The following is an 18,083-nucleotide window of genomic DNA, read 5'->3' as shown; positions in this document are numbered from 1 at the left end:
GTGGTGACAGTCCTGCTTGATGCAGGCTCAGCTCAGCCTTTCAGACCTGCCTTTCTTCGGCATTTCCCCCCAAATTTCACCAAAAACAAACTAAATCCACAACAATCATTTCTTAAGGAGAAAAAAGACCTTGCCAACACTGGGCCCTCAAAGGGCACCTTTAAGAGCCTTCTGTGTCCAAGTTCTAAAAGCAGCAAGAAACACTTCATGAGACTGTCTTGGCTCTCGAGCGTGCCAATTTTGCAATCTGCATTTTTTCAATTACATTAAAAGCATTTTTCCAAATTGCTCTTTTCTTCCTTTAATGAATGAAAACAGGATGAGATTGGCTGAGGCTTTCTCCCGAGCACAGAGGCTTTCTCCCCTGGCCTCCGGTGGCTGCTGAGGTGCAGGCGCACGCCCCGCCCAGGTACACCAGACTACCCAGCTACATGAAGGGAAGTTCTAAAGAACAGAGCAAGCTGGGTCTGCCCCTGCCCGCTTCCTCCTCCCCTGCAACCCAAGGCTGGCTTGGTAAGGCACAGGCTCATAAGGCAAGAAGACTGGAAAATGTCTCATTTGTTGGCTGCAGAATCATCTCTGCTTTCACTTGAGAAGAGTGTCAAAAACACTTCGCCTCCCACGACGGGAAGGTTCCAGCTCAGAAGCTCACAGCTCTTCCCAGAGGCTCAACAGCCTGGCTGTCACCCAGCCTACAGCCACCTCTGGGACAATTCAGATGACTCTCAACTTTCTCTGAAAGTGGGGAGGGAGAGGAGCAGTATTCAGAGCTATGTGCCCTAGGGCCAGCGTCTTCCCCTCTCTGGGCCTCTGCATGCCCTGGTGTGCATATGTGTGAGCACACACCCGTTCTCTCCTGCCTTCACCTAATTACCCTAGATGCACTGTTAATCATTCACTCCCCAAATACCAGACGCCCACCACATAGCCCCCACTCCTTCCAGCTGCGCCTCACATCTCCAACAGATTCGCCTCGTGCCTGGAATAAATTGCCAGTCATCTGCATGAAACTCCACGACGCCTTCCTCCACACCCCATCTCACGGCTCAATCTCATTTCCTAAACTCCATCAAGAATGACTCTCTCAGAACTGAACGGAACCCACAGCCTGGCACAATCCATGAATCCTTGTCTTTGTGAAATCTATCACTTTCCACAGGCACCCCTAAGAGACCTAACATAACCAGCTATTCTAACAATGATAAATCAGAGGACCCTGAAACACATAAAAACGCAAATCCTACCCCAGCACCACCAAAAATGCAAATCCTGACCACCATGGAAATCGCCCTGCTCCTCACATTCCTGAGAGAAGCAGGGAACTCGCAGCTGATGGAGCTGCAGCCACTTAGGCACAGGGATGCCTCTTGCCCTCTGTTCTCAGGGCAGGAGAGCAGAGTCAGTAGTCGGGTCCCATTTTGCCTCCATCCTTTGAGCTGTGTGCCCTTGACCTCCTTGTGCCTCACCCTCCTCATCTGCAAAGTGGAGTAAGAAGAGCCCTGGCCCCTCAAGCCCCCTGAAAAGAGGTGATGGGCACTCAGAACTGTGCCCGGCCTGTGAACACTCAGGAGGCACACGGGAGCCAAGGTCACATTTCTTGAGCCCCTGGCTTGTGTCAGGCACTGGTTTAGATCATCTCATCTCATATCCACAGCAACAATGCTACGTGGTAGCCATTATCCCCATTTTACCAGCAAGGAACCGGGGAATCAGAGAAGCTAAGTACTTTTCCCGAGTCACACAGCTACCAAGCAGTAACACAAAATGAGACTGAAAGTCTGCTGATCTACTCAGGTTGCACTCACCACATGAAGGCTATTATTAACTAAAGCCTGAGTGTTAACCAAAGCCCTCTGTAACTGCATTAAGGCAGCAAAAAAGACAACATTTATGTTTACCCATGTTCATAGCAATACTGTTGCTTTAAAATTTGAAAGCAGGGAATTATATAGGAAATAATACAGAAAAGATGAAGCAAAGTTTAGAATATGTTTGAAGAAAGCTTTGGGCTTTGCTTGTTTATATTGCAGAACCCATGCCTTATGCATGCTGGGCAGGCACTCTACCACTGAGCTACAGCCCCAGCTCCAAAGAATGTAACAAGATAGAAAAATTCACCTTAAGCTGGGCACAGTGGCACATGCCTATAATCCCAGCAGCTCAAGAGGTTGAAGCAGGAGGATGGAAAGTTCAAAGCCAACCTTAGCAACTTAGCAAAGCCCTCAGCAACTTAACAAGACCCTGTCTCAAAATAAAACATAAAAAGGGCTGGGGGGCTGGGGAGGTGGCTCAAGCGGTAGCGCGCTCGCCTGCCAGGCGTGCGGCCCGGGTTCGATCCTCAGCACCACATACAAAGATGTTGTGTCCGCCAAATACTAAAAATAAATAAATAAATAAATATTTAAAAATTCTCTCTCTCACTCTTTCTAAAAAAAAAAAAAAAAAAAGGCTGGGGATGTGGCTCAGTGATTTAGTGCCCCTGGGTTCAATCACCAGTACAAAAAAGAAGAAAGAAAAGCTCACTTTATAAGCATTATAAAAGATGGTGGGGGCGGGGCAGATTTCAAAACTGCACAGACCATGCAGTATGAAGACAGGCAGGAACTGGTGGCCTGCAGGTAGGGATTATCACTGTGTTCTGTTTCCTCCTTCATACTTCATTGCGTTGCATCCTCCGAGCCTCTTTACAATAAGCATCTATTAAATTCATGACCGAAACTGAAAAGGGTTATTGTTTTGGTTTTTTTTTTAAGTATTTTACAGAAGCTTGTTATTGAAAACACTGCTAGAGCAAATGGTTTCATAAAAGAAAATAAATACCACCTAATCCATACATTTTATTGTAAAACCTTTGTGTATTAACTTCAGGTTCCTATGAATGGATGGGGTCCCCAGAAAAAGGAAACGTACTCTGTGCTGTTGGGAATCATCTGCAGAGCCTGGCAGGGGACCCTGCATGCTTACCCTGTGCAGGGCAGACAAGAAACGTTCACTGTTTAGTAAAACACACCACGTCTGGCCTTTGCCTTCAGAAAAGGCATCAAAGTCTGAATTCTACTTTTACGTGTGGTGGGTGTTCAAACATGTAAAGCCAAACGAGTTCACTGGGAAATGAAAAGAGTATATAAAGGCTATCCACACCAGGATTACAGCCATGAAAAATCCATACAGGCGCCTCAAGAGGGCGGGAAGGGGCCATCAGGAAAGAAAACAGAGCAGCGGTGCGGAATTATGAGTCATTGTTTTATTTTACTTAATTGCTCTGGCTGTAAATTTTTCAAAACTAATATAAGCATATTTTACAGCTCACAGAACATTTAGAACATATTAAAATAAGTATCTTTCCACTGTAATGTGCCCAATTGAAATTTATGAATTCCAAAGCTACACTTGAAGGAGAAGAACTGGCACTGCACGTTCTTTAGATTAATCAGATGGATTGGGTTGTTTTTCTCCTGATGAGAAAAGAAATCATTTCTCAGTAAATGTTACCTTGAATCAAGGATTCTTCCACATTCTAGAAGCTTGGGTGAGCACAGATGTGAAGTCTTACTGTGCCCCCTAGTGGCAAACTGGATTTATGTACGCAAAACACAACTTTCCCAAGCTGTGCAATAAAACCCAGAAAATGTTTTAAAATCTTTATTGATCACTTAACATGTACAAAATTTTGTGCCAGATGCTACAAAGAATATAAAAATGGGTCTGGCAGGGTTCCCAAGCTCAAGAAGCTTAAGAATCGAGCAAGCTACTAAGGCAACCTAAGCCGCCTGTGCTGGGGAAGGGAAACAATTCCTGGAAAGAACAAGACCCCAGCACACACTGAACACAGACACCAGCCCAGCACCACCCCACAGAGTTCACACCCAAGGCGTCTACTGTGCACAGAACCCACGGGGGCACACATATGGTGCCACTTCATGGACACACAAACTGAGGCCCAGAGAAGTGAAATGACTTGCAAGAGACCACAGCCCATGACATGGCACAGAGGATTCAAGCTCAAGTCTTGGCATCCAAGTTGCTCAATCAACTTGTCCAAAACAGATCTGCCATATAACCCAATCCCTGAAAACTGCCAGGTATCCTAAAGCACAGAGGACTCCACCTGAGGTTTGCACCCACAGCGTATGAAAGCCTTGATTTCCAAACACCCCAGGAGATATGAACCTAGCAGCCATAGTCAGCACTGACCCAACCCCAGGACTGCACATGTGCTCTGCTCCTGGGGCCACTTCCAGAGCCACCCTTGGGGCTGTACCCTGAGGGCTACAAAATAGAGTGGGTAGGGCTCCCTAGAAGCTGCCTGGTAGCCCCAGAGGCCCCATGCCAGCAATGTCATCTTCAGCACACAGCCCTCCTCTGGACAGGCGGGCACAGCAATAGCACAGTCTGCAGTGCTAAACCAACCCCAACAGTAGGGCTTCTTGCCACTCCAAGTAGGACCAACTGCGCCCTCTTCTGGTCAAAGGTGTCACTGTTGACTGGCTGCTCAGGGTTTCTGCCATCAGGTCCTCCAGGGCAGGAGCAGTCCTCCTGCATCCTCAGGGACACCAGGCCTGACATCATTCTACTCTCTAGCACCCAGATACCACTGCTCCCACTCAGAATCCCTCTGACCAAAAACTATCATGGAGATGCTTCTGTGGAGAAAACCTAAATTTCCTGGGCAAAAGTGATCCCCTGGCCAAGTTGCTCCACTCCAGACAGCACTTCAATATGCTTCCAGGTGGGGGCCGGTCCTCACTGGGCTCCGTGGCTGCCTCTCCCCATCGGGAAACAGAGTCTGGTGAGCCAGGTCACACTTAATCCACCCACATCTCTTCAGGGCCAGAGCCTCATCTGAAGGCACTGTCAGTGGCAGGCCTATGCTCCCGATGGCTGCCAGAATGTCCAGTCATGGAGAAGTGACTCTCACTCCCTAGGGGGCCCACCCTTTGTGGGCCAGGGACCACACTAGGTGCTGTGGGCACACAACATCAGACCTCTCTCCCACCCAGAGGCCACACGCCTGTCCAATGTCAAAATGCCACTGGAGGGCTGGGGCTGAGGCTCAGTGGCAGAGCGCCTGCCTCACGCGTGCGAGGCACTAGGTTCTATCCTCAGCATCATATGTAAATAAAATAAAGGCATTTAAAAAAAATACTTAAAAAAAAATGCTGCTGGAGATGGAGCCAGACCCTGAGCCCTGTCCACTCTAACTACAACCACACCTGCGCCCCGCAGGAGTGCCTCTGTGGTGAGGGTGCAGTGGCCTCTGCAGCAAGAGATGAGGGAGAAGACCAGGGGCCTGCAACTGACACTTGCACAGAACAGGAAGGAGTCCAGACAGCAGGGGTCCACCACCAGGCCGGGGTTTGGGGGGGTGGAGCCTGGTGTGAAAACACCTCCAATGTCAGGCCCCCCAGCACAGGGCCTTGCCCGCCTGGTGCCAAACCTCTTCTGCAGCTACAGCACGGCCTCACACACAGCCACAGTTCAGCTGCCCACCCAGCAGAAATCCAGGGACCTTAGAGAGAGTGAAGAGCAGGGAAGAGGCCCCAGCAACCAGGTGAGCTCAAAGACAGGAGGTACCCTGGGACTCCAGGGACAGCCAGGCACTTCCAGGGCAGAGCATACCCACCAGGGCCCCCAGAAACCCTCCCAATAGGTTCCCCTGGCCTGTTGGCCTCTATAGGAGCAGACTCTCAGGGAGAGTCTCAGGGAGGGGAGCTGAGAGACCCCAAGCTCCCAAATCAATCCAAGCACGTTAAGACCACCCAGGGCCTCCTGAGCAGCTTTCACAGACCCAGTATGGCAGGAGAAGCACCTCAGACCTCAGTGAAGAGTCCCAGACTCCAGCTGAAGACAGAGCATGAGCTCGGCTCCATTCGCTCTGGCAGAGTAGAGTCCAAATGAGTTCCTTCAGAACTTGGACCAACGGCCTAGTAACAATGCCCACAAATTCAGCTCATCCCTAAGACGCTATTACTCTGCAGCTTCCTCTCTTTACATGAGAAAGTGCCTCCTAGGCTGGGCACATACCTGCCACCCCACTACTCAGGAGGCTGAAGCAGGAGGATCTCAAGGAAACACTCATAGGAAAACAGGTTCAAAACGTAAGTTGCAGATAAAAACACTTAGATAATCTAGTTCCAGAACTCTGAGGTGTGGGAAGCCATTCTGACACGTGATTGGGTGACTCCCGTTAAGGGCCTGAGGCGCTTTGGCTGTGTCGAAGCTTTCCCGACCCTTTCCTGATGAGAGAGCCCATCCGTGTGGGGGTGTGCCTGACCACTGACCCCGGGGACCCAATCACTGACCCTGACCTTGGAGTGCAGCCCCCCCTCAACCTTCATTGGATGGAATTCTCCCCTGAATCTCTTGTTCCCCAAATAAAAGGCTACTCCCCGGTGTGTTCACTCTCTCTCTCCTGCTAGCCCTGAGTAATCCTCGCTGCCCTGCTGGGCGACTAGAGGTGGGAACCAGAGAGGTGAGCCGTCTCGGACCTAGCAATATAAATAAGGTACTGTCTGTGTGTTTTATTTCGATCTCTTCTAACTAACTTTATGCCTAGAACCTCATTAATGAAACCACTGCGCAGGACGCGTGGTAGACTGAGGAAAAGAAGACGGAAACAGCAACATTTACTAACACCTTGTGGGCACCAGCTCTGCACCAAGTGCTTTTAAAAGTATTTTTCTCACAGGATCACAACACAGGCACAATTACGCCCTTCACAGGTGACACACCAGACTCAGCAGGACAGCGTGAGCTGAAGACCAGCTCCTCTGTCACAAAAATTAATTTGAAGCTAAGAACCTCCAACGGGAAAGTCATGTGATTTCCAGGTTTCAGTTCAGCTAGTTAAAAGCAGCTGGTTAAGAGGTGCTCAACAGATACTGGTATTTGCCTTCCCTTTGTCTATTCTATAAATTTGAGCTCTTCAAGCCTCTGCTTTATTTATTTTGCTAGCCATAAGTTAGCATCACAAACTGCAATTAAACACAGGGACACTGCATTTCTTGAAAACAAATGTTTAATTCCACTGATGTTTCATTCAATGGAACTTTTCTTTCTTGTGTGTACACATGTGCATGTGGTGCTAGGGATGGAACACAGGGCCTGGCATGTGCTAGGCAAGCGCCCTACCACGGAGGGGTACCCCAGCCCCTTTTTCATTTCATCTTGAGACCAGGTCTTAACAAGTTGCCTAGGCTGGCCTGGAACTTGTGCTCCGCCTTTCTCAGCTTCCCCAGTAGCTGGGATCACCGGCCTGCATCACCATGCCCAGTGTCAACAGAACATTTGTCCTACTTGTTTTTTCTTTTTTTTGCCCCCAAAGCTACATTATAAAAACCTGAGTGCTGGGGCTGGGGCTAGGGCTCAGTGGTAGAGTACTCACCTAGCATGTGTGAGGAACTGGGTCCGATCCTCAGCACGACATTAAAATAAAATAAAGGTACTATGTCCAACAACTAAAAAATACATTAAAAAAAAAAACCTGAGTGCTGATTATCCTCACTAGTATTCAAGGTAATGCACAAAGAAGCATTATCATATATCACCAAAACATTAACAGTGGGTGCTGGTGAGCATGGGTGAGCGGGTTTGTGCACACAGGCCACTCTTTGGAAAGGCCAGGAGCCCTACACTCCTCCCAGGAGCCATCAGAAGGAAGCACCAGGCCAGGAGGGTGAACAAAACTCATACAGCAGCACGTTACTGCAGCCTAACTCAATACTAGAAACTTCCTCACTGTCTAACGATAGGGAAGGGGTTCAATAAATCATGACATAATCCAATGGTCAGATAATATAGCATCATTATGGAAAAAAACAAAGAGTGTATCTTCTGGCTCTACCATAATCTGTTGAATGCTCTGGTGGCCTGGGCAAGGAAGCATAAGGAAAAGGGCAGAGGGCAGGAGGCACCAAAGAAAATGACAGGAATCTCCAACAAGGAATATGGAGCCTGTGCCCATCACAACCTCTAACAAATAAAACACCCTGGGGGAATTTTTTGTTTCTTTGGGGTTTTTTGCCATGCTGGGCATTGTCCCCAAGGCCTTGTGCATACCAGGCAAGCACTAAGACCATTAAGCCCACAAGTAACCCAGCAGTCTGTCCCCAAGAGTGTCTGAGAGGAGCTCACTCCAGCCTTACCTTGAAGGTTTTGTCCATAGATGTGGAGAGGAGCATGTGGCTCCTGGAGGGGACAGGACACCACTGAATGCTGTTGACGGGGCCCCTGTGGCCACGCAGGTGGAAAAGCACGGTCCTGGGCACCCTGGTTTCTCTGCACTGACTGTTCAAATATGGCTGAATCAACTCGGACACTCTGGGGGTCACACAGAGAGGGGCGGGAGCACAACCTGCAGAGGGGCTCTGCAGCTCCACATCTTTCTGCTGGCCTGTTTCTGTGCTGAATGCCTGTAGCTGTCTCAGTCTCTTTGGGGTGTATGGTACGACGACACAGTCCTCACACCTTTTCCTCTGAAAAGAAATGGCATTTTTGCCTGTGGCTTCAGATCTGTTTGGAGAACATAAGGATGGCTCAGGGGTCTCCCAGGAGAGTCTGACTTGCTTCAAGCGGGCAGCTGCCAGGGGCATGTGGCCAGTAGGAGCACAACACGTCCACAGAGAAGAGGGGCGAGAAGGCTCACTGGTGGGGAAGGTGACTTCCGGCTCCTTCACAGGCCATTGTAGCCTCTGGCTGGGGCAAGATCCTGGATCCCTTCTCCAGAGCCGAATCAGGGGGAGACGATGCTCCCCAGGATCTTCATGAGGACCATGCTCTGTACCCTGCGCCCCTTCATTTGTCACATCCATTATACCTGATGTAAAGTCTTGCCTGGGAGATGTGGCCACACCAGAAGCATCCTTCATCTGCCCAGGAGCATTCACACTTCCAGAAGATTCAGCTTCGGCCTCTGAATCAGAGTCATCATATGCCACCAGCGAAGCCATCAAAGATTTGGTTTCTTGTCCTGCCACAGCACAATACCTAAAACCAGACCAAGTCAAGAATCAGAAAAGGGGCTGGGCATGTGGTGCATACCTGTGATCCCAGCAGCTCAGGAGGCTGAGGCAGGACCAGACTCAGCAACTTACTGAGGCCCTGTCTCAAAATAAAAAGCAAAAAAGGCTGGGGATATGGCTCAAATCCCAGTACCAACAAAAAGAAAGAAAGAAAGGAAAGAAAGAAAGAAAGAAAGACCCATGTAATTACTAAGGGCTTTTTGAAAAACTAAAAGAAAGGGTTCTGAACGTTTGCAACATAAGGACACGTGTTTCAGGAGACGTGTGCTTACCCTGATTAAACCCCACATGATGCACAAAGAATTGGACAACAAACAGAATAAGGCTTTTCTACACACAGGTACAAAGATGGCATTTAGGGGCAGGGGTTGTGGCTCAGCGGTAGAGCACTCGCCTAGCACAGGAGGGACCTGGGTTCGATCCTTAGCACCACATAAAAATAAAGGCATTGTGTTATATCCATCTACATCTAAAAAATAAATATTTAAAAAAAAAAAGGTGGGGTGGTGATGTGGCTCAGTGGTTAAGAATCCCTGGGTTCAATCCCTGGTACCAATAAATAAATAAGTAAATAAGAATTGGAATCTCTGGAAATAAACCCACCAAAAGAATGCAAGGCCTACATGAAGAAAACGAAAACTTTTACATAAAAGGCCTGACCAGGGCTCAGGTTGTGGCTCAGAGGCAGAGCACTCGCCTAGCATGCCTGAGGCACTGGGTTGATCCTCAGCATCATATAAAGCAAAATAAAGACATTGTGTCCACTTATAACTAAAAAGTAAATTTTTTTTTTAAAAAGGCCTGACCAATGGAAACACATGTCTGAGAGACTTGAGAGGAAGACTGTGGGGTCAGCGTGGACGGCATGAATACAACACATGGTTTCCACCTCAATGACCCAGCCCACTTTAGAACTCTAGTCCACACAAACACCAGCCTACATTTTCTAAATATTCACATCCATGGTGGCACACGTCTGAAAACGTCTCAGCACTGTTCATTAGCAACAAATGAGAAAAATACTCACCAACAGGAATGAGGCAAGGTCTGAAACACTGAAGTGGAAGGAGGCCGAGAATCCCCAGGTGGAAAGCCACACCACCATCCTCATCCTCCCCCACAGGCAGAAGCTCTTCCCTGTTTTTCCTCCACCCAGCAAGAAGCCAGTCATTACTCCACAACACGAGGCTAAGGTCCTAAGGAGTCAGTCTACCCAATAGTGGTGGGAGAAGTTCTGAAGGAATAACCCAAATCTACCCATTTCATGCCAAATGCACAGAGTCACACAGCAGAGAATTTTCCTCTTAAAAAAAAAAAAAAAAATTCTTGGGTTGCGGCTGTAGCTCAGTGGTGAAGCACTTGCCTAGCATGTGAGAGGCACTGGGTTCAATCTTCAGCACCACATAAAAATAAATGACATAAGGTATTGGGTCCATCTACAATTTAAAAAAATATATTTAAAAAATAATTCCGGGCTGGGCTGTGGTTCAGTGGTAGGCACTTCCCTACCAGGTGTGAGGCACTGGGTTCAATTCTCTGCACCGCATATACATAAATGAATAAAATAAAGATTCATCAACATTTTTTAAAAAAAAATTTTTAATTCTTCCTGGGGCTGGGGATATAGCTCAGTTGGAAGAGTGCTTGCCTAGCATTCACAAGGCCCTGGGTTCAATCCCAGCACCATCAAAAAAAAAAAAAAAAATCCTTCCTGCCAAGTTGGTGGCTCATGCTACAAGGAGGCTGAGGCAGGAGGATCACAAGTTTGAGGCCAACCTGGAAAACAGAGTGGGGCCCTGTCTCAAAATAAAAAAATAAACAGGACTGGAAATATAGCTCAGTAGTACAGTGCCACTAGGTTCAATCCCCAGTACAGCAAAAAAAAAAAAAAAAAATCAATCCATCAATCAAATAAATAAGTAATTGTTCCTGAAATCCTGAACCATCATACATAATAAATTATTACCAACTAGTTCCCAGTAAGAAGTGCTTTGGTTTGGAGTCCAGTATATTAACTCTGTTATTGGCAAGAAGCAGTAGCAGGAAGAAAACAAGAATAATAGGCACAACTCCGCCAGCAGAGGGCATGACCTAGCAGCTCTGAGAGCCCAGGTAATCGACCCCTTTCAAAATTCAAGACAGATAAGGACTATACTTCAGTACACCCTGTGGAGCCTGGCACCAGAGCCCACACCTGTAATCCCTGCGCCGCTCACCATACACACGAGACTGGGAGGCTGAGGCTGGAGGACTACAAGTTCAAAAACAGCCTCGACAATTTAGCAAGGCCCTAAGTGACTTAGCAAGACTCTTTATCAAAATAAAACATTAAAAAGGACCAGGGGTGGTTAAATACCCCGGTTCAATCCCTGGTCCCCCTGCCAAAAAAAAAAAAAAAAAAAAAGATTAAAAAACCAACCAACCTGTGACAGGGTTGTAGATGTGGCTTAGTGGTACAGCACTTGCCTAGCATATACAAGGTCCTGGGTCAATCCTCAGCACAGTGGGGTAGAGGGGAATCCTGTGGCTCTGCACATGTGGAGTAAGGCCAGCATGAGGCTCCCTCCAAGGCCTTTGCTACCTCATTCCAGACAGCCTGTCACCCACCTCTCCTCCTGGACACCTTTCCCCCAAATGGCCCCATTCGCCAGAAGGCTCCACTGCCAGGTCAGGTCATATTCAGGTCTCAAGCCAGCCTTCCCCACCCACAGCCTCAGGCAAGTAACAACATCCACACCCAGAGCTTCTAAACTGGCCAGCCCTCCTCAAAGTGAATTGAACATAATATGAAAGACTATTTCTAAATTCAAGGAACCATGCTCTACAAGTGATGTGATCTGTAAAACATCTGACCAGGTCCCAAGGCCAGCCTCCTCCACTGCACCCAAGAGCCACCCATCACAGGTCCTTAAGGCCAAAGAGAGTCCACCACGCTTCCACCACCAGGGAGCTTGTGCTTAGCCTGAAGGATAATTTCCCACCTGCCCCACCCACAGTGGTCAGCTCACAGGACAGGCCTAAGGAGGAAGATCAGGGAGCAGGAAGGCCCATCAGCTTCACTCCCAAATAAGGCAAGGCAGAAAGGCTGGGATGGATACCCATAGACAGCAGGGCTCTTGAGACTCTGCTCCCTCCACATTCCACTCACCACTCAACAAACACTGGGTGCTTGGAACACCAGCACTAAGCAAAACAGTAAAGGATACTTGGTGCTCACCACACTCACAAGCCAGTGGGGAAAGACACCCCAAGTCGAGTTAGCCACAGGAAGCAGGTAATGAGACATCAAAAGGAGAAAACTACAACAGAGGAACTGGGGGTACTGCAGTTTCTTAGGGAGGCTGCAGAAGGCCTTAGACAGAAGCCATCTGGGTATCCTGCTCAAGGAGGCAGGAGAGAACCAACCAACTCCAGGGGTGAGAGTCAGGCACAATTCAAGGAGAACAGACCAAAACGGAGGGTGGGAGCGAATTGGAACAACAGTCGACTCAGGAAGTGTCTGCTGCCTTTTGTTTCTAAGATGAAAGAAAAAGGGAAGAAAAATGATGAGTGATTCCATCAAGAGAAAGACAACCAGATAGAACAAAAGGCGCCAGCCCAGGAGAAAAGAGGCCCTTTCTCGTGCGGACAGGACCTTCTGTGGGTTCTATCCACTGTTTCAAGAGATTAGAAATATCTGCGGAAGGCAACCTGATGGGAGAGGGCAAAAGGGAGCAAACGAAATAGGATGTTTTCAATTCAACAGACATTTCCTGACGACCTTCTCTGTCAAGCCCTGCTTTGGGTCTGGTGTGGGCATATGTTAAACAGAAAACACGGGTCCCGTCCCGCAGCCACAGACCGACCAAAGCAACGAACAACACACCACCAAAGATGGGTTTTGAAGGATGAATAGGAGTTAGCCGCACTGTGACTCCTCAGGGCTAACGGGAGTACCGAGCACAGCCCTTTCGGAAGGAACAGGAAATGAAAGGAAGGCGAACGACTATGAAAGACCGGCGCAGTGGGATGAGCGCTCCGAGCGCCGCCCGGTCCCAGAAACCTCCCTCCCGGGGCCCGCCGCTCACCACACGCACCGGAAGCGCTGGATATTCCCCGAGGCAGTCCGGCCTGCACCGCGCCGCCCAGTCGCGTTCCGCCGCGACGCCGGGGCCGCCAGCCAATCGGAGGCGGGATCCGCCACGCCCCCCGAAGGAGCAGCCAATGACAGTGCACCGGGTCCGGAAGCTATTCCAGCCGGACTGCGTTTCCACGGACGCGCAGGAAACCACCAGTGGTTGAGCCGGTTGCGCTGACTGGCCCGGCTGGGCCGCGTGAGTAAAGGCGGGGAGATCGGGGTGTTGGAGCCCTAGGACGCGGGCGGCACCCGGGGACCTGCCCTCTGAGGCAGCCTGCGCGCCGGGTCACCTTCCTCGAAGCCCGGCCTGCGCTTCGAAGGGCGCGGAGGCGGCCGCGATCACCCCACCCTATACCCCTGGGCGCAGCCGACCCTCATGGTCTCCCTCCCGCCCTGTCCCAGAAGGTCCCTCGTCCTTTAGTGCCTGTCGTGTCGCCTTGGTCCCCTGCACGGTAGGGTCTGGAGGCTCCTTTGTGCCCATTTCACCGACGTGGACACTGAGGGAGGAGCAGGGAAGTAACATGACTTGCCCCAGGTTTCACAGCCAGAAGATGCCCGAGCAGGGAGTGAAACCCGGCACTCTCCCGACCTCCGCGCTAAGGACTTCCCACTGCGCCGCCTCGGTGCACAATAGCCGCAGGGAATTTACAGATGCCAAGGGTGGGGAAATGATGTGGCCTCCAGCCCGGGGTGGGGGTGGGGGGGTGGCTGATGCAATGAGTGAAGGTATATAGAACTCTCGGTTCTCTTAAGGGTTTCATCTGTCTCAGTTCCCCTCCCCCCATCACACACACCAGCAGCCAGCCCGCCCCTCATTGGACAGGCTCATCAAGGAGGTTGGTCAAGAGGCTAAAGTGTTTCTGAGAAAATGGGTGGTTTATAAGAAACTCCTAAGTGTACATAGCTGAAGGGGTGGGGTGACCAAACAGGAACGAAAAGTACCTTTTCTAAAAAGGAAACTGAAAGAAAAGATTGAAGAGTATTAAAGACCCTCTCTGTGTGTCTCAGCAGGGCATTCTCCGCTGCTGGACTGCCTGGTGTGACCGGTGGCCACCTCTGCAGTTTGTTCCACAGCTTGGGTATGTATGAACATCTTTGCTAGGTTGGGGGTTTGTTTTTATTATTTTTTTTTAAGAGAGAGTGAGAGAGGAGAGAGAGAGAATTTTTAACATTTTTTCCCATTCACTTTTTTTTTAAAAGAGAGAGAGAGAGAGAGAGAGAATTTTTTTTTAATATTTATTGTTTTAGTTCTCGGCGGACACAACATCTTTGTTGGTATGTGGTGCTGAGGATCGAACCCGGGCCGCACGCATGCCAGGCAAGCGCGCTACCGCTTGACCCACTGACCCAAAGTTCAGGAGGTTCCCTGCTTCCACAGAGAATAAAGATGGTGGATGAACAGTTGCTGGTTGGATTCACAGCTTGCCTTCAGCACCTTCTTGTTGGCTGCCATATGTTTTCCTGGCATGGCCTCCTTAAACAGCATCTGAGCATATTAGCATTCCTGTGATGTCCAAAGTACCTAATACCTGGTTTCAGATATTTTAATATCTTCTTTCCTTTTAAGACAATGTTCATTTTATTATTTGAAGGAGAAAAAATAATCTTTCCTTTTTGTGTTAATGGAACTTAATCCAGAGTGTGGGGTGTAAAGAACTGCTTATCCTGAGGAAGCCGTTTCTTGTCCTCTGGGAACTTGTGAATCCAAAACCATTAATAGCCACACTCTGAAGCCATCATCCCTCCTCTGTGGTATTCCAGGCATTCAGAAACTTTTCTGGGTTACCTGTTCTTCCCAGCTGCTTCAGAATTGGCTGCCTTAATGCTATCCTTCCCCACACCAAAGAATTAGTATATTTTTATCTGTGATGATTTCAGTACAGCCCAGGGCATTATTATTTCTGTTTCTTGTCACAGTATTGTGTCCACATTCTTTATGTTCCTGTTATGCCCATCCAGAACAAAATGAGCATAAGATGAAGTTCTTGAAAAGGGGGAATTAGGTGTTTTCTCTCTGAAGGTCTGCTGTGGAAAGGTTGCTTTGCTTTTTACACTCCCAGTATTTTTGTTTAGAGGGGATAACAGTTTACTTCATGGTTGTAACTTCAGCACCTCTTTCTTCCAGATTATAGTGTTAAATAGATGAAATAAGTAGGCTTTCCTTAACAAAAACTCAACTCTGTATTTGCAGCTTATGTGGTAAACATGTAAGGCAATGATCCTTAACTTTTCAGCATCTCAGACCCCTTTGAAAAAATAGTGAAGCCTGGATAGATCTGCCTAAAATCTCAAACCAGAGCATGGGAACTTTGATGTAATTTCAGAGGTTCATGAACAGTAAGCTGATACCCTCTGAAATTAAACTTAATTATAAAAGTTAGCTAACAAAGAAATAAAGAAAGGGGTTGAGTAGGTGAGTGGGGGAGGAAGCTGCTTAAACAATAATAGGACAAATGGATGAATGCATGAAATGAGGAAGATGGTAGTTCTGTTCTCCTCATCTTTGATCATTTCTGGAAGGCTCACTCAAGAAGTTGCATCATGCTGGGTGCATGCCTGGAATCCTGGCAGCTCAGGAGGCTGAGGCAGGAGAATTGCGAGTTCAGAGCCAGCCTCAGCAATTTAGTGAGGCTCTAAGCAACTTAGTGAAACCCTGTCTCTAAATAAAAATATTTTAAAGAGGATGGAGATGTAGCTTAGTGGTTACGCACTCTGGGTTCAATCCCTAGTACCAAAAAATAAAGAAGTTGCATAATGTATAACTTCTTAGGGAGAGGATTTAAGTAGTGTAGTGACTCCCACATGTTGAGAGCCACAGTTTAGTGGAATGACTCCTGGCATTTTGCTAGAGGGAATGGTTGAAAGGTGACCCTGCTCCACAATTAGGGCGGATCCTCCAGGAATAGGGCGGATCTGGGATTAGGGCGATCCTGATGCCTCGGGCACCGGCTACTTTGGAGTTCTTCTGGGGGTTCCAGGAGAATTGGCAAGCTAGGAATTGTTAAAGGTACTTTTGATCTATATTTGATTTGGGTCTTACTTAAAGACTTCAGAACATTACTCCACTGCTTGTTGCTATTCATTCAGGGTACCACATTTTTGGAAGGATAGAGTTAGCCAAAGGAAAATGTAGAGAAGAGTGAGGATGGTAGACAGACATTAGTTAGTAGGTGTGGAAATCAAACTAGAGACAATAGACCCAGAGATGACTCCAGGGGACCTGCTTGGCTCTCCCCAGATCAATGTCAAGACGTTCAATAAGAGATGTTTAAAGTCCAGATGGGAGAAATCAACCTTCAACAAGAAGAATTACTTGTAAAAATATTACAAGAGAACATACCTTGAGGAAAAAAGTTGAAACACATGACTTATAGGATTCATTCATTCAGTAAACAGTTAGTTTTCAGTGGACTAGTTTTCATCTTTATTTTATTTGTATGTGGTGCTGAGGATCGAACCCAGCGCCCCGCGCATGCCAGGCAATCGCGCTATCGCTTGAGCCACATCCCCAGCCCTGTCTACTGAAGAAGGCATGAAGAGCTAAACTACATGTTTGATGAATCTCTGAAGGGAATGCTCAGGGGTCTCAGAGGGTGGAGTGACCCACTTGGTCACAGAAACACAAGGGTCAGGAAAGCCTGCCAAAAACTGAGGTTTAAATTGGAAAGATACTGAGCAGTGACCAGGGAGAGGAGAGTAAGGCATTCTATATAGGGAGCAGCTGCAGTTCTGAGAGCCCATAGTCACCATGGCTTTGGCATCAGATCTGGCTCACCCCCTAGTGTCGGAACCTCAAAAGAGTTTTTCTGACTGTTCAAGCCTGTCTGCTAGTAGAGAGCTTGCACACTCACACCCACCTTTGAGAGTAGAAGAATTCTGGATAATGTGCAGTGTCATTTGTGGTTTTGTTATTTTCATTGTTGTTTGATACTGGCAAAGACCCCCTGAGAGAGCTCAAGACTGAGTAATTTGGTCAGCTTACTGATAGCCAGTGAGAACCTGAGTTTATCCTGCTCTCTGCAGTAAATGGAAGTTTCTTCCATATTTCATCTCTTGTCACAGGCCTCCTAAACTTTGTTATCTAAGTCAATTGTGTCACCTAACTTTCCTTCCTGGAAATCAAGGTGGTTCCCAGCAAGGGGAAAAGATGCTGGCTGCTATCTCTTCCCCCTTTCAGTATTACAGTTTCACTGATTTACTGGCTTAGATAAAATCTACACACCTTATAAACAAATATTTAATTCTTTTTATTTATATCATTTGGATACATTTTTAAATAATCACAAAAGCATGGAATATAATTTGCCTTAATTCAATCCCCAGCACATCCCCCTTCTCCTTCCCCTTGCTCCCCTCCCTCTCCTCTACTGATCTTTCTTTAATTCTTATTTTGTCCTTATAACAGCTTGTGGTGAAAAGGTTCCTGGCAGTGCCATTTTATAGATGAGGAAACTGACACTGAGACAGGGCAAGTAACTAATCCAAGAAAGGGCATGGGTTTTTCAAGGTTAATAGAAAATAATAATTAAGAGAAGGCACAGGTAGCTGAGTGTGGTGGCTACGCCTATAATTCTAGTTACTGAGGATGCAGAGACAAGATGTTTGAGGCCAACCTGAACAACTTGGCAAGGCCCGGTCTCAAAGTTTAAAAAAGTGAAAAAAGTCTGGGGATGTGGCAAGAACCCCTCTGTTTAATCACTAGTGCCACAAAATAAATAAATAAATTTTAGAAGCACCTTCTTCAGAGGTTTGCAGTTAAGTAAGGCAGCATGTGGAATAGTCAAGCTATATATAGTACTCAGATCAGATAAGGCCCCTGTGTCTGAGAACACAGCATCTAGCCCCAGTGGAAGCCATTTGCTCAGAGGCAATTTGTTGGGTGTGGTGGCAAGGGCCTGAGAATTCTTTACCCATGCAATTAAGATTAAGAACAAAGCAGTTTTTAG

General features: G+C 47.8%; 1 protein-coding gene and 1 long non-coding RNA gene across 10 annotated transcripts in view; one reads left to right on the top strand and one right to left on the bottom strand.

Annotated features, from left to right (window-relative positions):
* Window positions 1-13,362, bottom strand: part of WDR25 (WD repeat domain 25) — a 142,743-nt gene extending 129,381 nt beyond the window's left edge. For 2 of the 8 annotated variants that reach the window (XM_081292005.1, XM_081292008.1), the window contains exons 1-2: window positions 11,444-12,406; window positions 8,145-8,985 (exon numbers count right to left, since the gene is read on the bottom strand). In XM_081292005.1, the coding sequence (XP_081148131.1) occupies window positions 8,145-8,985; window positions 11,444-11,493 (891 nt within the window). In that variant the 5' untranslated portion in view covers window positions 11,494-12,406. Of the gene's footprint in view, window positions 1-8,144; window positions 8,986-10,047; window positions 11,406-11,443; window positions 12,413-13,087 lie in introns of those variants that run through there. The other 6 variants (XM_081292011.1, XM_081292006.1, XM_081292012.1 and 3 more) reach the window with 6 other exon arrangements.
* Window positions 13,282-14,234, top strand: LOC308647697. Of its 2 annotated transcripts, none has more exons than XR_014021685.1 (3): window positions 13,282-13,589; window positions 13,891-13,973; window positions 14,149-14,234. It is a non-coding gene; the product is annotated as an uncharacterized lncRNA (long non-coding RNA). The 2 variants fall into 2 exon arrangements; XR_014021686.1 differs by having other exon boundaries at window positions 14,146-14,182.
* The last annotated feature ends 3,849 nt before the right edge of the window (window positions 14,235-18,083 follow it).

Source organism: Spermophilus citellus, assembly GCF_964194105.1.
Source record: "Spermophilus citellus genome assembly, chromosome: 4".
NCBI lineage: Eukaryota > Metazoa > Chordata > Mammalia > Rodentia > Sciuridae > Spermophilus > Spermophilus citellus.
This window is presented reverse-complemented; position numbering and strand designations above follow the sequence as displayed.